The sequence below is a fragment of the Littorina saxatilis genome, linkage group LG5, assembly GCF_037325665.1.
Source record: "Littorina saxatilis isolate snail1 linkage group LG5, US_GU_Lsax_2.0, whole genome shotgun sequence".
Taxonomy (NCBI): domain Eukaryota; kingdom Metazoa; phylum Mollusca; class Gastropoda; order Littorinimorpha; family Littorinidae; genus Littorina; species Littorina saxatilis.
Genome location: NC_090249.1, coordinates 23,525,830 through 23,550,312, shown reverse-complemented (window position 1 = coordinate 23,550,312; position 24,483 = coordinate 23,525,830). Strand labels below are relative to the sequence as shown.

The window sequence follows — 24,483 nt, the reverse complement described above, 5'->3', positions numbered from 1 at the left end:
ACCAAATGTGTCTCATGATGAAAGCATAACATGTGCCCCACATAATTTTTAAGTTTGAAACAGTTATCTTCCATAGTTCAGGGTCAAGGTCACTTCAAAATATGTATACAATCCAACTTTGAAGAGCTCCTGTGACCTTGACCTTGAAGCAAGGTAAACCAAACTGGTATCAAAAGATGGGGCTTACTTTGCCCTATATATCATACGTAGGTGAGGTATTCAATCTCAAAAACTTCAGAGAAAATGGGAAAAATGTGAAAAATAGCTGTTTTTTAGGCAACATTTATGGCCCCTGCGACCTTGACCTTGAAGCAAGGTCAAGATGCTATGTATGTTTTTTGGGGCCTTGTCATCATACACCATCTTGCCAAATTTGGTACTGATAGACTGAATAGTGTCCAAGAAATATCCAACGTTAAAGTTTTCCGGACGTCCGGACGGACGGACGGACGGACGACTCGGGTGAGTACATAGACTCACTTTTGCTTCGCATGTGAGTCAAAAAGGAGGGGTAAATTTACAGAGGTTTTAAACCGATAATCTCAACAAGCAAGGTCTTAAAAAGGGGGAGGTCTTAAAAGGGGGGTCTTAAAAAGGGTTCTAAAGTATAGATAGTGTAACTGACAGCGCTTGTAAACTACAAAAGTTCATCTGAAGGCAAAGAGCCAGCAGTACCTTCTCCACGTGCCAGTCTGGTTGCTTCCCAGTGTTGTCGTGCTCCAGACGTATTTTCTGTATCCTGCCGATCTCGCCTGGGTTCAGTGTGATCTGAAACAGCAGGGGTAAAATTCTGACCTACCTCTCTTGATAAATACAAAATGTAAGTACATACAAGCACTATCTGTGTGTGTGTGTGTGTGTGTGTGTGTGTGTGTGTGTGTGTGTGTGTGTGTGTGTGTGTGTGTGTGTGTGTGTGTGTGTGTGTGTGTGTGGGCGTGCGTGCGTGTGTGTGGGCGCACGTGCTTGCATGTGTGCAAGTGTGTCTGCATGCATGCGTACACAAAAATATACACAAATATTCATGTCATAGCTGAATTCTATCTTTACCATTTGGTAATATACCTTCAAAATCTCAATGTTTCATCACTGCATTGTAAATGTGTCATCACTTCAAGAACTGCTTCCACTTTGAGTTTGTTCCTAAAATCTTCAACATTTCACTGTTTCATCTTCACATGAAAACGCCCACTACAATGAAACGTCTCAAGAGACAACTGACCTCAAAGTTGTCGGTCTGACCAGGGTGGAAAATGCCGTCTTCCGGCCGCAGAGGTTGTGGACCAGAGGTCCCCCTTTCACCGAACACGGTCAAGGTCACTTTGGAATCAGTGCCGCTGAACGATTCGCACATGCTGGTCATCACACGAACCTGCCAGTCTACGTCTGGAAAATGATCAAAAAAATATGATTGTGTGAGATACAATACAAGTCTGTTAATGCATGTATATCTAGAAAAACAAACATGCGCAGTTAGGCAAACAGACAGACAGATGCAGACAGATAGACAGACAGAAAGACAAAAAGACAGGGAGACAGATACATGCTACAGAAACAAAATATGTCAGAACAACAAACATCTTTCCCAGCTGACCAATCTTAATGAGTGAGCACAGGCCTTAATTGTTCTGATTTTAATTATATCAGTCAAGTAAGCTCATGGCAAACACCAGCTTGTTGCCACACACAGCAACACACAAACTTCATGTCATCTTCTATAAACTCACCCACAGCAGATGATACAGTGGAACCCCTCTTTTAAGACACACACACACACACCCTCCCCCAATTTAAGACTTCCCCCTTTTTTTAAGACCTTGGTTTTTCAGATTTTCCGTTGACAACCTCTGTAAACTTACCTCCATTTTCTGACAGAATTCTTCTCCTTTGTTCTTAAAACCTAATTTTCTCCAATTAGTGACACTGCGGATTCCCCCGAAGGCGGTGTATGGCTGCCTAAATGGCAGGGTAAAATTGGTTATACACATAAAAAAAACACGCTTAAAATAACCAATGTGGACGTGGGAGCCATGAACGCAGAAGAAGACGAAGAAGTGACACTGCTACACCGTTTTCTGCTCTTTCTTGAAAGGTCATGTACACACACATAAAGTGGTCAGCAAAGCTAGCACAGACCTGTGGCAGCATCCACATGGTCACCCATCAGTCCGGCCAGCGGCAGCTCTCTCTCTATGGCTCCATCACCTTCATCAACATCCAACCACCTGTGCAACACAAACGTAAGTAATTAATACCATGATGGTCACAACCGTGTCTGGAAAAAATTGATCTTACCACTAAAATGTCCCCCCCCCCCCCCCCCCCCCCCATACTTGTGAGTAATTAATACCATGAAGATAACGACCGTTTATGAAGAAAATGAATCTTGCCAGTAAAATGTTCTCACCCCCCGTTCTTGCGAGTTAAAATGTTTGTCTAAAGATTAAAGGCATTTATTAGAAGGCTGAAACAAGTTCATTAAAGTGGTTAAAATCATGAAATATTAAAGCTTGGATTGCAGAAGAAAACTCTCAGAAACATGTTTTCAGCTGATAGCGCAATGCAATGCTAACTGAACTCAGGATTCAGTAGGCCACAACAAAATCTTTAGCACATGAAAAAATTCATTAAAAAATTGTTCAGCGTGTAGGGTGCACTTGTGGCACTCACAGATGTATTTCTCTTTAGGCTTCAGGCAAGACCACAAAACATCTTTTTCATGAAAAAAGAGTTGTATCAACCTTATTGGCTCACGTAAGTGTAGCCTATGCGATGCTAACTTTTGTCTGTCTGTGCATGCGTGCGTATGTATGTATGTGGTAGAAACTCTAACATTTGAAGACGTCACATTACATTGACGTCACATTATGACGTAAGAGGGTTTGACGTCACGCGAAGGAATTACTGAAAGTCTCGGTCATTGTTTTTTTGAGCGGGCCGAGACAAGTTGGCAGTCGTGTCCCTGTAAGTAGGCTACATGCAGACAGACAGATCTAGATCTAGTGTCTCGCTTTCTTGCCCAGTTTCACCCATGCTCTTTCTGTGTGTGTGTGTGTGTGTGTGTGTGTGTGTGTGTGTGTGTGTGTGTGTGTGTGTGTGTGTGTGTGTGTGTGTGTGTGTGTGTGTGTGTGTGTGTGTGTGTGTGTGTGTGTGTGTGTGTGTGTGTGTGTGTGTGTGTGTGTGTGTGTGTGTGTGTGTGTGTGTGTGTGTGTGTGTGTGTGTGTGTGTGTGTGTGACGGAGTGATTGAGTTTGTGTTACTGTTTGTCGATTTCTTACGTGAGCCTTGAAGGCTTCGCCTCTTGTTTTCAACATAACATACAAACTTACTTGTGGCACTCAAAGACATATTTCTCTTTACTGCTCTGCGACTCCTTGATGGTGATCTTGTCTAGGAACCATCCAGACCCTGCCCCGTAGCCGTCATGGCTGACCTTCACCTTGCGTAGACTCCCAAGGTCAACCGCCTCCACAATGAACATATCATGCTGAAAAAGGGAAGAGGAAACACAATCAACCATGATAGATGTACTTGCAATGCTGTGAAGGATATTGTGCAAGAGCCTGATTACAAACTTCAAGGAAGTACCTGTGATAGTGCCCACATTTTCTGAAGGAAAAGGGATCTCTCAAGCTTTAACCTTCACGCTTGGGACTACAAAATCCGTATGGTGTGGGTTGCGTATGACCCATACTTTTCAAAGAAGGATTCAATGTTAAAAGAATGGTTCTTTCAGTGTGCTTGGCTGAAATGTTCTGTCAGAATTCTTCTCCTCCTCAAAGATTACCCACAAAGACTAAGGTAAAAATCTGAGATGAAATTCCATTACACTTGTAAAATCTATAAACACAACAGTTCTATGCTAAAAGTGAGACTTAAATTTTACCTTCTTCTTTTCAAACATGTTGCCAGGTGCTTTAGTGCCATGCAGGTGACGCTTGCCGGTGTCGCCACGGTCACCAAAGATCTCCAGGTAGACATTGGCGTCAGTGCCAGCAAAGTTTGCATCACCTGTATACACCTCCACGTAGTACTCTTTCACTGTTGACAGACAGGTGTTAAATGTTGTAAGATGGGTGTTAGCTTAGTTATTTTCACACACACACACACACACACACACACACACACACACACACACACACACACACACACACACACACACACACACACACACAAGCTTCAGGTTTTTCAGAATTCATCTGGTAAACCACCAAAAAATACTGCTCAGTGTAATCTCAGGTGTGTTCCAGGATCTAGGAGAACTAAGTAAATAAGTATCTTGGCCACCTGGCAGCATGTCCTGTTCATTCCTGGTGTAGACAGGGAACTCCTTCCAGTGGTCGTGTTGTTGGTCCACACGTATCCAGCGCTTGGCTTCAAACACGTACTGCCTCCCACTGCTCTCCTCCTGTATCTTCAGCTGTAACACGTACAAGTTATGCTTTACAAATCACTGCTTTCAGGATGAAAGTCGCTTGTTCATTTTAATGCTTGTTATTTTCTCAGGTGCCAGGAGATTGGTTCCGTATAACTCTCGCTTTCTCCATTGCAGTCATGTTGTATGCATTTAGAGCGCCTACTTGCCTTTGGTTATTTGATTTACAAATCACTGCCTCTTGTGACATACATGACAATCATGCAGTTTAATTGACTCAGGTTTAGGGAGCTTAGAGGGTTGCAACAGAATTTATCATCCCCAATTACTTAGCTTCAGCTGTAAAATGACCCCAGGCCGCTGCTCTCTTGGAAGTTTTAAGTAAACCTTTATAGATACCGTCAAGCCTATCCAAGGAAATACTGGGTTCCCATTCAACAACTGCTGTATTTACTGGTACCATCATCTTTTTTTTTTCTCTCTTTGCTTGCCAGTATTACTAAGATTGCTGACTGTTAATGCATGGTCGGTTGATTTTTCATCTGCCCATGATAGCTCTGAAATTAAATGGAAGAAAGGAAAACATAAAAAAAGACTAGGAAAAGCATCTTACCCGTTCCAGATACCAAGAAGGACTGTGAGAGAAGTTGGAGTACCACAGCGGCTCCCTGCCATCGCCGAGGAAACCAACCCGTACCTTGTACACCTTGCCAACATCAACATCTGACGCAACCTGAAATGCAATTTCTTTGTGATACATATACAGTTGAACCTGCTCTGGCGACCATCCCTGGAAAATACCACCCGCCCACACCAACCACGACAAAGGATCCCCGAGAAGGTGTTTTTTTCCCCCGAATTGATTGATATTTTCAACAACAAAACACATGTGTATAACAAGAGCTTTTGGTTGGTCCCTTCGGTGGTCCTTACAGACAGGTTTGACTTACGCTTCCTTCGCTTCTCTTGCTCCTCCTTAACTTCTCAGACAGGCAGACACAAAACCATACAGACACACAGCATCAACACACCCACACACATGCACACAAATACACTCACCCATGAGCATGCTTTACTCATATGACAAGATAGAGACATGTGCATTTGGGTCTGAGGAGACTTTTTTCCCTCCACCTTGTTCGAGATTTTGTAAGACTGCAATCTCATATTTTCATTGCCCTAGCCCCTAGCCCTTACTCCCTCCACGCCTTACCATAGACACCCTCTCCTTTTACTATTACCTCAGCGTATTCACCAAGTGCCTTGAAGACCCAGAGGCATCTTGCAGCCCCATCTACCCCCCCCCCCCACTCCACACCACTTCCTACCCTTCATTGTCAACACTTGCCACTTCATTTCACACACACACACACACACACACACACACACACACACACACACACACACACACACACACACACACACACACACAACCACACACAAACACACACACACAACCACACACACACGCACACACACACATACACGCAACCACACACACACACACACACACACACACACAAACATCCCGCACAGAAGGTAGAAAAGCACCTACCTCAAACTGCTGGGTTTGTCCCTCAGTGAATTTAACGGGTGGATCGGGGCTGTCTCCTAGCAGCATGGGTTCCGTGTGTCCCTTGTCTCCATACAGAACCACCACCACTGGACTGCTGGTGCCCTGGTTCGAACCCGACCCAGTTGTGGCCCACACCACCCACTTGTTGCCTGCTGCGTGACCATGTCAACAGAGGATTAAGTTCAAGGGCTGTACAAAGGATGAGTTAGTAGAAAGAAAGAAAGCGTGAAAGAAAGAAAGAAAGAAAGAAAGAAAGAAAGAAAAATAAGAAAGAAAGAAAAACAGAAAGCAAGAAAGAGAAACAAAGACAAGAAAATTAAAGCGATAAAAGTAGATTTATTGCAGATGGAATATAACAAATCTTTTTTGTGTGTCTAACATCATACACGAGTAACATTTTAAATGTACAACTGTTAGCAGAAAGACTGTTTTATTCAAAATAACTATAGATAAAACAATTGTCAAATCTGTAAAGATTAGCAGAACAAGGTCCACAAAAACAAAATCATATAAATTTGCAGACACACAGCTTAATAACGACATAAAACCAAACATATCGTGAAACAGAACTGGCTGAACATCTAACCTTTTTGTGCGGGACCAACATCTGGGGTTGGAGCAGCGTCCTCATTCAGTGTCAACATGCGCTCGATTCTCCCATCATCCTCTCCACCATCAAACCACCTAAAACAGGGAACAGAAATATCTACAAGTAGACAAACACAAAGATGCTGACAGGTGAACAACATTCAAACAAACACATGAACAAAATTCCTTTTGTCATTCCTTTTGAGTCTCGCCATCTTGATGAAGTCAATGCCTACTTTAAAGTTCCTTGCATTGTCTCATTGCCATTTGCATGTCCGTCCAATTGAAAGACCATTTGGTCAACATACTTGTAAATGTTTTGTTTTGTATCTGATTAAATATTCTGCAAACCAACCTTTCTGTTTTTTGATAACGAAATGAACAAACAAATTACAAGCCATTACAGACATTATACCAATTAAAATACAATCACACTCGCACACATACACAAAGATGTACTCTACTCAAAGATGCTACTATGAATGTAAAAGCAAGCAATTTGTTAGATCGAATGTTTGAAATTAACTGTAAGTCACAAGGACGTCAAATGCATGAGCAGACATGGGATTCAGAAAAAGTGATAATTAAGGAAAAAGAAGGTGGGGGCTGAAGGTTTTTAGTGTTTTAGACACACAAAAATGGCCCTGAAATGCATATTTCAGCTAAATCATAGCCCCCCCCCCCCCCCCCCCCCCCCCCCCTTTCTCTTCCTTCCCATGTTTCTCAAATTAATTTTACGCTAAGACTCAAAATAAGGAGGAGAAAGAGAGAGAGAGAGAGAGAGAGAGAGAGAGAGAGAGAGAGAGAGAGAGAGAGAGAGAGAGAGAGAGAGAGAGAGAGAGAGAGAGAGAGAGAGAGAACGAACGAACGAACGAACGAACCAACTTTATTTTTCGAGGGTAATGGAGTAGATACAGCAAAGATCTTTTTTCATCCAGCCCTCGCCCAAGAGGGAATTAACTAAGCAGTGCATAATATTAAAGCAGAAGAAGAAACAAAACAAAAACATAAAAACATGGTTATTAAATCAGACAAAGAGAGAAAAAAAAAAAAAAAAAAAAAAAAAAAAAAAAAAATGTTCATAGCATACATGCCAACATGGTCATTGGTAATGGTATACATTAAAACACACACTTTGACACACAAGGTCACATGCACACAGACATACATGCACATACAGACACACACGCACACACAGACACACGCACACACACATACACACACACACACACGCACACACACACACACACACACACACACACACACACACACACACACACACACACACACACACACACACACACACACACACACACACACACACACACACATGTACACATTGTACACATAATCATAATGTATGTGCAAAATCCATGAAGAGAACAACGTAAACAGAGAGAGAGAGAAAAAAAAAAAAAAAAACTTAACTGAAATGAAATGATTATACTGGTAGATCTTCATGTACTTATCAAACAGCAGTACCTGATCGAGGCATTAAGTGCCACACGACGATGAAAGCATATACAAAAAAGTATGTCTTCTAAAACTGGCAACAGAAAGTGGCTGTCTGAGAGAGACTGGTAAACCATTCCACAGAAATGGACCTGAATATGCCAGACTAGTTTTATACAAGTCAATTCTAGAGAGAGAGAGAGAGAGAGAGAGAGAGAGGCGGGGGGTGGGGGGGGGGGGGTGGTGGCGTGTGACGGTGTGGTTTCAATGTTCTTACCTTGTCGGTGCCAAACGACCCCATTGACTGATTACCCGACTGGGTTTTCAGGATAGTCAGGTGCTTGTTGCTTTTCAAGTGGCTTTTGAGGGCAGTCTTTCCGTAGTTGATAACATTAACATTGTTGCACAAAGTGCACTGAGCTTTTCCCAGCAAGTTGATTTTAGCAAAAGCATCGCCAACTTTCAGTTTCACGTCTTGTGTCTTCTGGCCTTTCTCGTATTTCCAGCTCAATGATACAACTTCATCGAGCCAGTCGAATCTCCAGAGATTTTTCTTGTACTTCTGCTGGTCAATTTCCCGGGCTAGAACGGTTTCATCTCGCTTTAGCTTCCTCATCATTTTGGCAGGTGGCTCAAAGCGATGTAAAAATGGCGCCGAATCATTCTCATACGGTATGCTTATACTGAATCCCCGATAGCTACGTTGAAACGGTGACTGTAGGAGACAAAGAGCGCGTTCCCATACGGATCGACCAGCAACAGTCTGACCGTTTTAGGAACCAACCGTTCAAGAATAGTATGGAATGGAGCGTCGCGATCAGTGGACCGGCCGAAAAACTTGGGTCTATACCTACATATACCGCAAAATTTTCTCAGCGGATTTGCACGAATCTCAAGAATGATCCCTGGAGCCTAAAAATTTACGGAATTCCGTAAATTTACGGAAGAATCCCATGTCTGATGATCCCGCTCCAATATTTCTCCCTCAAATTTCCCTTACAACTAATTCTCCTTTTGGTCACAGCAACTATCCAAAATCAGTTAAATGAGACGAGTAGCTTAATTACTGACCTATTGCACTCAAAGACGTACTCCTCATCTCCATGAGGGTGGACCACCAGTTTTTTCACAAACCATCCCTTGCCTGAAACAAAGACACAAACAGTGCAATAATACACACATGCAGGAACACAGAACTTTCACCTTAAAAAGCTACCTCCCTTTTCCTCTAATCAGCAAATGGAAAAGAAAGAAAAGGGGTTGACACATGCTACTCTTCATTTCTCAGCTTATTATCAACAAGATTTTCCTGTGGAAAGTGATTTGATTCTGACAATCATTTTTCATTGATACCCTCAATATTCAATATCATTGTGGACAAATACTTTCCACACTAAAAGTAAAAACATTTTGAACACTGAGTTCATTTTATGCGAATCTCCATTAAAACAATGTACAATTTTGAAGAAAAAAACAAAAACTATTCACTACAAGTTTTAATGTTAACATCTTTTACACTGAAAACAAGCAATGCAAAATACCTGCAGTGGCATCGTTGTGACCAATGAGAACTTTGTCAAGGCTCATCAGACTGACTGCCTCCAGTTCAAACACATCAGTCTGAAAACACAAAGTGATCAAAACAATCACTCAAGCACTGTGAGGCAATTGTTTCTATCCGCAAATGGCATTCCTTTGAGACAAACATACAATGAAGCTGACAAAGTATGTTTGGAACATAACCAAGAACTCTGTACAAACATTAATAAAGTTGCTTGTAGTTAGGATTCACTTTTGCGCCTCTCTCTTTTGTTGTTGTTGTTGTTGTTGTTGTTGTTGTTGTTGTTGTTGTTGTTGTTGTTGTTGTTGTTGTTGTTGTTGTTCCTTTCAATATTATCCATGCAAACTATCAATAGTCCTTCAAAATGTATCACTAGAAAACACACACACACACACACACACACACACACACACACACACACACACACACACACACACACACACACACACACACACATCAAACGAGCACAGAAAAGAAGGATTGTTGCCCTACCTGTCCCAACTGAAACTTGACTTCATTGTTGGATTTCTTCAGCAGACGTCTTCCCGTTGAGCCCATACGTCCATACAGCTGAATGAAAACATCAGCATCCGTTGTCCCTTTGGGAACGCTCCCTGTTGTCACCTCTATCTTGTATACAATCACTGCAAACACACAAAAACAAGTGTAACCAAGTGCCCGAAGCAAGACAATCACCTTTGGAGGCAAAGCCAGTCAAACAGGATTGAGATGTTAGAGCTAAATTAATAGCCCTATAAAAACTGCTATGGGAACACAAAGGTTCCCAAGAGCATACCAGGAGACCACAGCAGCCGCACCCGATCACAAACAGTTCTGGACAATCGACAGGTGTGTAACGGGCAACTGACGTACAAGGAACGTCCAGCTACGATAAATAGTCCACGCTCAAGCCAAGGCCGGCAGACGACTCTGCAGAGCTTCGTAACCTGGAAAATCAACCACAAAGACAAACAAAAAGCACTTCAATGAAAGAACCAGAAACTCCTCACATAGTAATATGCAACAAAATGAAGATGGATACAGAAAGCAACAATCATTTCTTCAAAAAACAATGATCCTCAGCAGTGTTCTCCTCCATTCAGACCACAATTTTGACGTTTCAAAATACGCACAATCATTGCTAGATGTAAACATTACCTGGCAAGACAAAGACAGCAGGCCACACCACAGGGAACTCTGTCCAGCCGTCGCTTTTCTCGTCCACTGCCAATGGTCTGCTCAGCTCGTGATGAAAGTAGTCTCGTGTGTCCACATCTTCAAATTTTATCTGCAACCAGAACAAATTGTTAATTACTGTGCGAGATATAAGAGAAACAAAGGGAAGTAAGCATTCTAAATGCATACGATAAATGCAACAAGAGTAAGTGAGGCAACCTGAGAGAATAACAAACATTGAAGTGAACAAGTAACTGTTATCCTTCTTTTGTAAATTACATGAGAGTTGTAATGTTAACAAAAATTCTATTTTCATGGGTACATGTGTGTTTCTATGGAAACTACCTGCGCTTACAGCATAGGATGACCATTACTCTTCCTAGGTCAGACTAGAATTTTCTTTTGTCACAATGTCTGTTCAAATGCTAATCCATTTGCCCACGTAATTTCAACTTCAGCTTCAGCCACATGCACTTACGCTATTTTCATCGACCACTTAACAATAACCATTAGATCACAACATAACAATTCATTGTTATATAATCATGTCGTCTTTTCAATACTCTTCTTTCTCACGGACTCCAATTACAATGCAAAGACAAGTCAAATCCAGATCAAAGAGTTGAGCCGCTTGCAGGATACTGACCTTGACAATGTCTAAGGATTTGTTTTTGGAGTTGTCAGCAAATCCCATTCGCACTTTGATCAGTTCTCCAATATCCTGTGCGAGATGAACCTATCCAAAAGGAAACACACATCATCAACAAAATCCAATTACTTCATATAACTCAAAGAAACAAAGTTCCTTATGGCTTTAATTCAAGTACTTTGGACAATCAGCTAGATCATGAAAAATGATAGACGCAGTAAATTGAAGCCTTAGGTTAAGCAAAGAGGGGATGCAGGTTGGGTGAGTGGGGTGGAGGAAGAAGAGAGTGAGAAGGGGGGGGGGGGGGGCGGGGCGGCAAAGGGGGAGGAAGGGGGAGGAGAAAAAGGAAAGAAGAGGAGAAGGGAAATGAAGACAAATTGGAAGCACAAGTGAACAAAACAACTCTACCACTGCTGTCATGACTCTGTTCTGGCTGCAAGGGTGTGCTTCACGCAGATTGGACATTAAAGGTAAGGATCACGATGGAAGGGAAAGAGAGAAGCACACAAAGGGGAAAAACACATGAAGATGGAAAAAAAGGGGGAGAGGAAATATACAAAAAAAGCTGAAAAGTAAACACACAAAAAGAACATGATCTCACCACTCCAGCGTCAGTTTGTCGTGGCTTGAAGGGCGTGTCTTGCACAGGGAGGAAGTTGACAGGAGAGCTCTCACCCTTGTCACCACACAAGACTAGCACCAGGTCCGTCCCCTCACCGCTCACCCCTTTCTCACCGGTGACAGTTTCCACTGACCACTGGCCTCCTGAAACAACACAACACAAAATCACTGCTAAAATGTTCTACTCTTTCAAGGTGGAGTGTGCCTCAGAGCACTACTGAAGCATCCATTGTGTGAATGAGGTTACAGTGGAACCTCCCTGTTAGGACTCCTTCCCTTTTGAGACCTTTTTTTACCCTCAGTAAATTTAACACCCCCCCCCCCCCCCTTTTTTTAAGACCAGATTTTTGGAGGTCTTAAAAGGGGCAGGCATGGGAATTAAAAATTGTAAAAAAGGCGGAAAATTTATAACTGAAGACGCGAAGCGTCAAGTCGACGGCGCGAAGCGCGTAGCCTTACTAGGGGGGTCCGGGGGCATGCTCCCCCGGAAATTTTTTTTATCCAAAGAACCCAGATGGTGCAATCTGGTGTCATCTGAGCTCCAAGTTTGCCATTAAATTCTGTTTTTAGAATCAGAGTTTTTAGTACAAAAATGTACCAATTTTTGCTTTTTTGAAGAAAAAAAAAATACATGTATTATTATATGGTTTAAATTTGTAAAAAGATTGATCTGTTGAGACAAACAGGAAAATGTAACTTGTAACACAATCTGTGCAATCTGGTTTACTTTCAAACATAAAAGTTCAATAACTGATGCGGGCGGTAGCAGTGCGTGAACAAAGTACGGAAAGTTTTCGCGGACTTTTGCGCAAAGGCCAAAGTAACCGGTGCTTTTTTTGTGTGCCCCCCCCCCCTTTATTTTTTCGGCGGACACTTTTGCATTTTCGGCGGAACAAAAAAAAAAATTCGGCGGAAATCCGCCATTCGGCGGACAATTCCCATGCCTGAGGGGGGGTTTCACTGTATGAAGAGTCAAAACACTCACACAACTATCCCACAGATGACTACACGCATATTTAGTGTTGCCAGCCAAACAAAGCATTATGCAGTTTGTCAGTTCCCATCTGCTCACAACAACCATCTAAAAGGATCCCAGATCCCATATGATACACCTTTCCATAGCGACCACCTGTCTATAACGACCACTTTTGGTTGGTCCCTTGAGCGGCCATTGTAGACAGGTTCAACTGCACAAAGATTTCATGTAAAACAAACTAACAAACATCAACCGCACAAAGAAAACTGACCGGAAGTGGGCAGATAGTTGGCCTGTTTTATGGGGATGGCCACTGGTGCTGGTGTGGTGCTGATGACAGGAATTGTGATGCTCACTTCTTCTGTCTGCTCTGAAGGGCTGCCTATTGTGCTGGAAAACACACACACCAAATGTCAGCACACCTGACTCCTTTAACATCATGAAGCCATTCATCAAAAGCTGGTATTCCATGCAGAAACATGCACTTTGGGCAATATCAACTGCCTGTGAAATTTAAAAATTTTAGTAATAAATTTTCATTTGATTAATATACTTACCCAACTCACATATAGCAATTAACTCTAGTTCAGTGCTGGTAACGCTGTACGCATCCCCTTGGTAACAAGGGAAGCCCCTCTAAAAAAAGAGTGACCAATACCCATAAGGCCATATTAATACATACTTCCGACTTCCGTATGCGCGCGCATACGCCGCCATATGCATCATTCCAAACGAAGCCCAACTCACTCCCCTTTTTTTAGAAACCCACCCCCCACAGCGGGGAGGCGGGAGGGAATAAACGATGTGAGTTGGGTAAGTATATTAATCAAATGAAAATTTATTACTAAAATTTTTAATTAAATTACATATCTTACCCAACTCACATATAGCAGATTGCTACTATAGGTGGAGGGCACTTAACCCAATCAGGAATTGAGAATCCGTCCTGCCGCTAACAGAGCAGGTAACCCAGAAACACATCCTATCTCAATGCATAGGCATCTCTGAGATAAACATCAATGAAGAACCTTTCAATAAAGCCAGCAAGCCGACTCAAGAACTCAGTTCTGCCAGGAGACCAAATCGAAGGACAGCTAGAGTGGAAGCCCAATCTCTTGCCCCGTGAGGCCTAGCTGTAGTAAAGGGCAAAACTGCCCTGACATCCCCTGCCTGACTCTGCCACCATACATAAACTCGTCTAACTATGGTGGAGACCCAATTGGCTAACACTACTCTCGAGATGTCTTTAAAGCGCACCACAACGAGTGAGATAAAAAGAAGTTCCTGAGATTCCGATCTAGTGTGCAGAGTCCTTAACGGAAAACTGTGGAGGGCTGTAACCGTACCAAAAAAGTACATCAGAATCTCCAAGAGCCATAAAAATGCTCAAGAAAGGAAAATAGAGTCCGTGCTGCCCAAAGGGGGAGGACTGACTGACTGCCCCCCCCCCCCCTGTCTACTGCCACCACTTGAAGGCATACCTGAACACTGTGGCAGTCCATCTAGGCAAGGTTGACCTCAACAAGTCATTACCCCTACCAAAGTTGAAAGACATTCTTTCTTCCTTTATATAAATTAAACAGTGTTTAACGTCGCATATAACCGTTCAAGGTTAAAGGGCGACGAAGCAGAAAGATAAGAACAAGAGCCCTTAGATTTAACGATCTCAAGCAATCCGTGCAAGTCAGAAAAAATCTTTAAAACTCGAACAGATCAAAAGGCTAAATATGGCTCTAGGGGAGCCAAAATAGTGATTAAGATTAGAACGGTGAATCAAAGTTGGTAACTCCAGATTCCGCTTATACGCCAGAAAACCCAAAAGAAACCTTAGGTGCCATAGATCAGTCTATCTCCGAAAATCTGTCTATAGCAAAATTAGCAGAAAAAAACACTTACTCCCCCTTCTCACAGAAGCTACCCGAGTAAGCATGGCCGATTTCCGTGTTGATCAGCAAGGCTAGTTAAGTAAAAGAGTCAAAGAATCCAATCACAAAAACCCTAAAACTAGGAGCAAAGTCCAAGAAAGGACTGCAGATCAGCTTTCAGCAAGCCTAAAGTAGGCCCTCTTAAATTTGCTGGCTAAAAAGCCACCAAGAGAAAAATTAGCACCGAGCTGTCTCAGTAAAACTGATATCACATAATGTCTTAAACAAAGACGTGGGAGAAAAAGAACGGAAAGCCAAAATAGGTGGCTCGCCACCTTCATTGAACCGAGAGAAGAGGAGTTCTATCCGGTAAAACATAAGCCATCTGTTCCAAGCCAGACAACAAGACAAGTACCAGTCCAGAGTTGACGGGCAGAAGAGCCCGAGCAACTCAAAAATAACCTTACAGTAGACACCCGTGAGAAACGAGTGTGAGCAAAACCGGAGCCCTCTTGCCAGCCTAACGAAGTCCGGCAACCCAGAAAGAACGGGCCCAAACTGTGCGACCGGCAGGCCGCTCAAAGTAAAACAAGAGTAAAAATATCCATGCCCGGCAGTCGGGCGACGAAGATAAGCAAAAGGCGATAGTACCAAAAGGCAAAAACCCATATTAGAAATTTCTCCCCTTCCCCCGAAGGAACAAAAACACGTGGTCAAAGAGAGTCTGCTCCAAGTGGCCATTTGGCCGACAGACTTAGAGAGTCCGCCCAGTCATAGAGACTCTCATGAGGGTACTTCGCTGCTAAAAAGATCTCGTGATGGTAAAGCCACCAAAACCTCTCAAGTTCCGAGAGGAAGCGATAGGGAGTGAGAGACCCCCTTTTCTTGATGAGAAAAGCCCCCTGCGGAGTTGCCTGCTTGAAACAACACATGTTCCAACCCTTTGTTCTATTGCTTAACGCCCAAAAGACCACAAAGGGTCCTATCAAAGCTGAGAAACCTTAGACATCTAATGTGTACCAGCCCTGCACTCCCAGTTACACCTGGAGTAAAGGACTTCTATCAAGGGCCGCTTGCACGATCTTCAAGAGATCCAAAAACGGCTCAACAAACGTATGACTTAGAAAAAAGATCAGAACCCTGAAGCTCTGAAATACCAAACGAACCATGAAAGAGAACCAAGAGGGAGGCACCCGTGTCTCCCCCCACCAAGAGGGAAACCTAATCCCCCCCAGCCGCTGTGTTAAACACAAAGGCGAAAGAAGAGTGATGCCAAGAACTAACTTCCAGTTGACATAACTGCCACAAGTGTGAAAGCAAGCGTGCTTTTGTGTGCCTACCAACACCCACCGCTAACTTGCCTCAGGGGGAAGAAAGGTGGATATTAGACACAGAACCCTGCCACGAACGCGAGGGTAAGGAGACAAAAGATAAAGTCGAGAACGGCGCGCCTGAAGCCTTATTTGAAAACAATAAAAAGCCAAGGCCTGCCGTGCGCTTTCCTTCTGCAGTGAGCTTTTAAGATAGAGAAGAATCCCTGTGCATAGAAGCGAACTCACAAAGAGGACCTTCAAGAAAAGAAGAGACTAAAGTCTCGCCAAAAGAACAAACCTTTGAAAGAGACCTACCCCCAGGCTAAAAGCAAAGCTACATCCTTCGCATCCGCGTCCTGACGGAACACAAAAATATCCAGATAGGACGTAACCGCGCACGAGAGAGCGCAGAAACAAGATTGTTAAAAAGCGGTAAATGTAAAGGAGTGCGGCCATAATGAAACATAGCCAGGAGATCCTTGTTCTGACAGAGAGACAGTCACTCCTTGCTATTAACATCCAAATGGATGTTCGCCAATTCCGGGGAACCCGGTGGCGGTTCCGTAGAAAAAACAAACGCAAAAACTACGTTCTTAAGCTTGGAGTAAACCGAAGCCTACGGATAGCGATCAGCGAGTGACGCGCTGCTTGAGCAGATGACGCAAGCTAAAGCCCCGCCGCCGCAGGAGCTAAGCCGAGCGTTGCCCACAAAGGAAGTGGTAACAAAGGAGCCTCAATTGTGAAAAAACAAATTTCACAAGCCCAAACGACCCCAACAGAGAATCCAAGAACATAACGTTCTAAGATTCCCTTAAAAGGCTCAGGTCAGCTGAAAATGCGCAAACGCGGCAAAGCTGAAGTATGAGCTTCCCCCTGAGATGCCAACAAAGGCAGAGATGGGGCAAAAGCATCGATAGAGTTCGCAAATTGATCCTAAGAAGGAGCAAGACACGCCAAAAAAGATGGAGGAGGAAAAGGCAGATGACAATGCTACCGCTAACCCTACAGGGAAAAAGCGCGTAGTAACCTCTGCCATCCATGTAAACAAAGATGGCAGCTTCGCTGAAAGTCACCAAAGAGGCGTCTCCATCTGCCCCAGAAGCTTAGTCTTCCCAATCCTCATCATCCTGTACAGTGGTATTCTAACCATCTACAAAAGGATGAGAACCGGAACCAATCCCGAAAAAGCAACACTTGCCAAAAGGGAAAGGTTTGGAACAAATTTCCCAAAAGCCGGAACTCCGAAAGGATAATCCATCCACCTGCCTCATACCAGCTGAAAGCCTGGAAAAGGAAGTGGATTTAGCCTGAGTAACAGCAGAGGAACCGCAACAACGGAACCGAAAGCCGAAGACTGATGAGCGCCGACTACCAACACCACAGTGTTAACAGCAGAAGGCTAACCATCCTGAAACCGGAAGCCACAGCCGCAAAAGCGTTAGCAAAATCGGCCACGGATTGGCAAATAACAGAACCAACCGGATGCCTAAACATGCACCAGAAGATCCTATTGTACCTTGAAGCCGCTTAAGCCCCCAGTGCCACTGCACCCGACAGCCTAAACGGCAATTTGAATTCAGTGCAACCACCTCTGCGGAAGCACCATCTTCTGAACAGCCGACTGGCACTCCCGTGCCCTCCGGAAGCTGACCCCCTGCTTGACTCCCATAGTCAAACAAAGAGCCAGCTATACTGTTCTCTTCCTGCCCCCCGGGCGGAAGCGGAAGACGCACACCCTTACCACATTCTAAAGAAGCGGGTGGTTGCGCAAATCTTCCGTTCGCTCTCCAAGGTTCCTAACCGCCACCGACTACTGCTGCCAATGCAGTCAGAGCCAGCCTCAGCTTCGGAACTTTCACCCACAAAGCCAGAGCCCGGAGTTACTTTCTCTTGGAGACGCTCTACCCTTTCCCCGGAGAACCCGGGTACTTGGGTAGAAGACATACCTTTAAACTGGTGTGAACCACCGGGAACCGGAACACAGGCCACAAGCGAAGGCGTGGTCCCATCATCCCATTCCGCATGAACATCAGCCTGAGACGGCGCAGGCGAACGTAAGCAAGAGACGAAACCCCCGTCACACCGGAAGCGAACGCATCTCCGCCCGCGTGGAAGCGATCTCCCCCGCCAAGGAAGAAACCTGTGAACTTAAAGAGAGCAACAATGTCGCCACGTCCGCGGACGCACGACCGGGAAACACATAAACCAAGGAAGCCTAAGCGGGCTTACCCACAGGAGAAACCTTGTCTAAAGGCTTAGCCGTCAAAAACAGAGTAGGAGGCATGACGACCAAAACATCGATATTTCCTGCAAAGACAGTACATGAACCGAAACACAAGCCTGTCCGGAAGCCTTTGCTTTCCCAGGTGTTTACTTTGTCGGCGGAGAACCAGCAGTTACTCGTTTAGACGACTGCCGCTTCTTGGCGTTAACCGCCATGACCAAAAACAACTCACGAAAAATTTTGTAAACAAGAAAATTTCACAAGTTCAATTTAAGGTCAAAAACGCCCACAAACACAAGCAAAAAACAGAAAGATCTCACCTCAACATGAAGAGACGATAAGACATAGCAAGAAGATACCAAGAGGTAAGTGACCAAGTCCGTAGACGAAGTGACAGATGGCTGAACACAGCCAGAGCGTACAAAACACGACCAGTCCCACTGCTCGCTGAGTATGGAATAATGCATATGGCGGCGTATGCGCGCGCATACGGAAGTCGGAAGTATGTATTAATATGGCCTTATGGGTATTGGTCACTCTTTTTTTAGAGGGGCTTCCCTTGTTACCAAGGGGATGCGTACAGCGTTACCAGCACTGAACTAGAGTTAATTGCTATATGTGAGTTGGGTAAGATATGTAATTTAATGTACATGCATGACACTCTTGGTTAGGGATTGAGGCCAAGAAGATAGGCGACAGGGTTTATAAGCTAAAAGTTTCAACAGACTTGTCGTTTCTTGTACTGGAGAGAACATCTAGAAGAATATAAACAAAATACATACACACGCACGCATGCACATGCACAACCACACAAATCAATCATCATCATCATTATCATCACAATTACTGACTGCTGAAATTGACCTACTTGCTCCAAATGAAGATGTGGCTGACAGCTGAGAACCTTCCTGCTTTGACCTTGACCTGGTTGAGTTGCCATGGGTGACCAGGGCCTTTGGTCACCACCACTTTCTGCAGCTTACCAACGTCAACTGCCTCCACAAGGAAAATGTCAGTCTGCAAAAAAGTGGAAGTAACGTGGAAATGCAAAAATAATGCACACCAATTCTTAGGCTTCAAAAATGTTATTCACACACGCGTATATGCAGGGACGCACACACACCCACACACACCCCCGCTTTAACACACACACACACACACCCACACTCTCTCTCTCTCTCTCTCTCAAAACTCAAACCCATCTTTTCTTTTTATATACTTCTTGCTTTAACATCAAAATTAAGGTTTAACCAGATCTTCACAATTTATTACCTGTCCCTGCTGGAACTGAGGCACTCTGCTTCTGGGCGTCACAAGTCTTCGGCGCCCTGAGTCACCGTTCTTTCCATAAATGTTGATAAACACACTGGCGTTGGTACCAGCATCTTTGGCGTTCTCAGTCTCCACTTGCACCTCATACTCCAAAACTGACAAAAACAGAGAGCAAATGTAAGAGTGTTCATTATTATTCTGGGGGGAAAAGAGAATAAGATAGCAAGAAATTCAGGTGGCACACTATTCTGGCTTTACACAAACTGCATGGTACCTCAGCATTAACACACTAAAACAAAAATCAGCTATGTTACAAAAGGATCTTCAAGTATTATAGAAAGAGAGAAAGAGAGAGAGAGAGAGAGAGAGAGAGAGAGAGAGAGAGAGAGAGGGGGGGGGGGGGAGTGGGAGAGAGAGAACAAGAGAGAAAGAAAGAAAAACAGAGACAGACAGGGACAGAAAAAAAACAGACCGACAGACAGACAGATAATAGACATGAGACCAAGTAAAACAGAGCGAGAGAGAGAGAGATTTACGCAAGAAAAAAAGAAAGGTTATGTGAGAGAAACAAGCTCAGAACAAAACAACAACTTTTACTAACCAGCAGGTGGCAGTTGTCCAGCAACCAGGACAGGTAACTCCCGATGAATGTCACCCCCCACCTCTCCCACCCAGCGCCTGAAGTCAAAATGAAGAACTTCATGGCTGTCAACATCCTCCAGAGTAACCTGCAACAGAACCAGCCACATTTTGTCGTCAGGTTTAGGGTAAGACGCATTGCAGCCTTCATGAAGATATCATTTGTTTGTGTGTTTGCTTGTTTTGTTGTTCGTTTTCCTCTGAATCAATGACACTTTGTTTTCACATTTGAGACAGACCTCAATCATCATATTTATTTGTTTTATTCATTCTCATCTGTTTTCTGCAGCAGAATCTAGAAACATAAGTCTGCAAAATTTGTGAAGAAGTCACCAACACCAACATAGTGTCTTATGAGTAAAACCATATGTTCATCATTTGGTAGGAATTGAGTGCAAGGATCTAAAATTGTACAGGTTCTGCCAAGTTACTGCCAGCTGTATGAATCTCCTTACCTGTTCTATCATCCACACAGGGTTGTCATCATCTTCTTGTCCTGCGCTCATCCTCAGTTTCTGTACATTTCCAATGCCACCAAGAACCACATTCTGAAATAAGATGATGAGATCGACAGTATGAAAGAGATGACAAAAAAAGGTGAGATAAAACTGACAGTGACAAGACAGTTTTCACGGTTATAAAATGGCATTCTTTATGATTATGAAAGTCACACAACATTCCTATTAATTTCAAAATCTCATTTCAAGACTCACCGTTTCACGCACACACACACACACACACACACACACACACACACACACACACACACACACACACACACACAAAAGCTAACAAGAACAGAACACAACAATATCCACACTTACTTCAAACTTATCAGTCTGTCCCAGCAGGAAGAGATCACGGTTTGGATCCTGAAGTTTCAGGGGTCCCGCTGTACCCCGTGTGCCGTACGCTGTCAGCGACACTTGCTCTGGCAGCTGGATAGCCGTAAGGCTTGGGTCCAGTTCATCCTCCGTCGCCATCTTCACTGTGCACCGCCATTTTCCCCCTGCACGGATATCATGGAATACTAACCAAATTCTTCCTTCTCCTTCAGGATTCATGGGCTGAAACTCCCACATTCAATCCTTTTTTTGCATGACTGGATTGTTACGTGCATGACCGATTTTACCCTGCCATTCAGATATCAATAGGCTGATTTCCAGGGATGCATGCTTGGTATATTCGTGTTTCTATAATTCACCAAACTCTGACATGGATAACAGGATCTTTTCCGTGCGTACTTGGTCTTTGTGTGTACACACGAGGGGCGATAAGGCACTAGCAGGTCTGCACGTCAGTTGACCTGTGAGATCGGAAAAATATCCACCATTAACCCACTCACCACATCAAAGACAGCAATGGAGGACAGTCAAAGCTGTCAATGTTATAAAAGCATGTAAATGCAAAAAGGGGATCAACTCACGTGACAAAGACTTGTCGACAGCAAGATCTGGAGGCAGAATTTCACCCGATGGGATCAGCTCTCTCACCAAGCGACGGTCTTCACATCCCGAGTCCATCCATCTGCGCACATATGCAGATTTTGAAAGTTGTAGTTAAATTGTACCTTCTTTCACATGTAAAGCATCATCAGATATCCATCCAGGATTTTAAATACACAACAAGTATTGTTACACTTGGAACACTTTTCACAATGTCTGCCTCTTGTGGAGCATAGGCCTGGTACTGTAGTTCCTGAAATTATTTTTGGCTGTTTTGCACATCCCAAAACACAGATAATAACCCCCAAAATGGTTTTGCTGATAATGCTCAATCAAATAATTAACATAAAGGTTCAAAACGTAAATATTCAAGAGCACAATTAGCGGATTTTTTTGTTCTCAGACAACAATGGGACCTGATTGACTGATAAACTCAAAAGCAACAAAGGCAAGAGAAAACTGCTGAAAACTTATATTACCAACCTGTTACACAAAAAGACCACTTCAGGTTTCCTGTCAGGGGGCGGAGCATTCAGCGCCTGCACAGTCACTTGCTGACAGAACCAGCCATGGCCCCGCCCACTCTCGTTGTGACCAATCATCAGCTTTCTTACATGGCCCAACTGCAAGGTCTTCACTTCAAATTCATCCGTCTGTTTTAAAGACAGACACAAATCAAAGCGTACCTTGTAGTGTATGCTGAGTTATGGCAAATGTATGGACAAGGCTGCAGGCAATGAGAAATGTCTATGTGAAAGGCTTAAATCATCCCGGAAAAGAATAATTACTCAACAAAACTGGTGTTCAATGCAACATCAATGATAGACGCTCAATAAAAGGTTAGTTAGTTAGTTAGTTGTTGCTTTTTGGGTCCAGCGGACCATATAGGCCAAATCAGGACCCCTCAATAAAAGGTGGTATATGTTTTCTGGTGTAAAGCAAAAGTGAAGCAACTATATTCCCTGGGGCGAGTTTGTAGCTCAGTCAGTAGCGCGCTGGTTTTATAACCAGTTTCCGGGAACAGACTACTTCCAATTCAGTAGGGGGGCGACTATCCTCAACCCGGCGGGTCCCCAGGTGGCGGATAGGGGAACGGCCCCCAGATATGGGGGCCAGCTGCGAATATAGAATAAGCAGTCCCGGACCAACTAGCGGTGTCTCTACCAGGACGGGGTGGGTTGGCAGATGGCACTGACTACCCTATAAATGCCCTACGTGTCCGATGACGGTTACACCATGCGGGTAAGAGCCGCATTAAAAGCTCTAGCCCCGGGGTGGGACCCCCGGTAAGAAATCCCCCATGTGTTCCCAGGGTTAGGTTTTTGAGCCAGGAACTAAGGGCGGGGTAACTCCGAAGGAAACCTAAGGGCTGAAGTCGGAGGATCTGGGCCAATAGGCGCACCTTAACCAACCACAGATCCACGCAAAAACGCAAAATGAAATGTCGACAGTCCGAAATGCACGCGATGGTGCTCGCCCTGTGAAGTCCCGCCAGGCAGGTGCAGCGCCGGGCTCCATGCCTCAAAGGAGCCCAACCTCAGCTACTGGTGGTCCCTCCCAGCTGTCTTGTGGAGCCAGGGGACAGCGGGGGAAAGCAACTGGCCGAAACATCAAACGACAGCAACCGCTGATTGCCATGCAGTGGAACGCCGAAGGAGTCTTCAATAAAAAGACTGAATTAGAGCGCACACTGTTTGACAAGAAAGTGAGTGTATGCTGCATACAAGAGACACACCTGCAGAACAACAAAGCCTTCAAGATCAGAGGCTATCAGACCTTCAGGTCTGACCGAGAGAATAGGCACAAAGGGGGCATACTGACCCTGGTGAGAAACAACATCAGTGCCTGCCAGACAGAGGTTTTCATGGAAGGAGCAGAGTACCAGAAGCTGAGGATCAAGAGTGGCTCAGTGGAAATGAACATCCTGAACTACTACAGCCCCAGTGATCGGCCCCTTTCTCTCGACACCATTCCAACCGACGACTCCCACTTCCTTGTGCTCGGGGATTTCAACAGTCACTCCCAGAGCTGGGGGTACGATCACATGGACAGACGAGGGGAGGAGGTCGAGAATTGGCAGGACGATCATCAGCTACAATTGGTGAACAAGCCACATGATTCCCACACCTTCTACTCTAGATGCTGGAAAAGCACATCTACCCCAGACCTTGCCTTCTGCACGGAAGATCTGCATGGAAGCATGCAGAGAGAGGTGGGAGAGCAACTTGGTGGAAGCGACCACCGTCCAATCTACCATACAATCGACAAGCATTGTATGAGGATGCAGCCACTCCACGCGAGGTGGAATTACAAGAAGGCCAACTGGGCGCTCTTCAGACACAGGACCTGTGAGCTCACACGGAGCGTCCGGGTAGAGGGCAGGGCCATCAACACTGTCACAAAGGAATTCAACTCCTGTGTCCTACAGGCAGGCAGAGAGACCATCCCACGTGGAGCCCGTAGAGAATACAAGCCATACTGGAGCAACCTACTACAAGAACTCCAAGAAGATCTTGAGGCTGCCAGGAAGAACGCGGAGGAGATCCCCTCACAAGAGAACCACAACTGCCTCCAAAAAGCCAAGGCCAGATTCCTGAAAGAAAAGCTGCAAGCTATCCGTAGAAGCTGGAGAGAGAAGACAGCCTCACTTAACTTGGAGAAAGATGGAGAAAAGTTATGGAAACTTACCAAACAGCTGAGCGATGAGGAAGTGAGAGGAGCCAACATCACCATCGAAGACAGAGGCGAAATCCTT

At 44.4% G+C, this 24,483-nt stretch overlaps 1 protein-coding gene across 2 annotated transcripts in view; it reads right to left on the bottom strand.

Annotated features, from left to right (window-relative positions):
- The window catches only part of LOC138966606 (lipoxygenase homology domain-containing protein 1-like), a 99,416-nt gene that overhangs the window by 5,550 nt on the left and 69,383 nt on the right, over nucleotides 1-24,483 (bottom strand). For both annotated transcript variants that reach the window (XM_070338888.1, XM_070338889.1), the window contains 23 exons: nucleotides 22,212-22,381; nucleotides 21,710-21,810; nucleotides 21,108-21,292; nucleotides 20,739-20,831; nucleotides 20,246-20,372; nucleotides 19,645-19,799; nucleotides 19,241-19,389; nucleotides 13,242-13,360; nucleotides 11,975-12,138; nucleotides 11,371-11,460; nucleotides 10,707-10,836; nucleotides 10,041-10,192; nucleotides 9,529-9,607; nucleotides 9,059-9,131; nucleotides 6,534-6,631; nucleotides 5,927-6,099; nucleotides 4,985-5,104; nucleotides 4,284-4,416; nucleotides 3,883-4,037; nucleotides 3,326-3,483; nucleotides 2,134-2,222; nucleotides 1,220-1,383; nucleotides 676-768 (listed from right to left, as the gene is read on the bottom strand). In XM_070338888.1, the coding sequence (XP_070194989.1) occupies nucleotides 676-768; nucleotides 1,220-1,383; nucleotides 2,134-2,222; nucleotides 3,326-3,483; nucleotides 3,883-4,037; nucleotides 4,284-4,416; nucleotides 4,985-5,104; nucleotides 5,927-6,099; nucleotides 6,534-6,631; nucleotides 9,059-9,131; nucleotides 9,529-9,607; nucleotides 10,041-10,192; nucleotides 10,707-10,836; nucleotides 11,371-11,460; nucleotides 11,975-12,138; nucleotides 13,242-13,360; nucleotides 19,241-19,389; nucleotides 19,645-19,799; nucleotides 20,246-20,372; nucleotides 20,739-20,831; nucleotides 21,108-21,292; nucleotides 21,710-21,810; nucleotides 22,212-22,381 (2,970 nt within the window). The remainder of the gene's footprint in view (nucleotides 1-675; nucleotides 769-1,219; nucleotides 1,384-2,133; nucleotides 2,223-3,325; nucleotides 3,484-3,882; nucleotides 4,038-4,283; nucleotides 4,417-4,984; nucleotides 5,105-5,926; nucleotides 6,100-6,533; nucleotides 6,632-9,058; nucleotides 9,132-9,528; nucleotides 9,608-10,040; nucleotides 10,193-10,706; nucleotides 10,837-11,370; nucleotides 11,461-11,974; nucleotides 12,139-13,241; nucleotides 13,361-19,240; nucleotides 19,390-19,644; nucleotides 19,800-20,245; nucleotides 20,373-20,738; nucleotides 20,832-21,107; nucleotides 21,293-21,709; nucleotides 21,811-22,211; nucleotides 22,382-24,483) is intronic.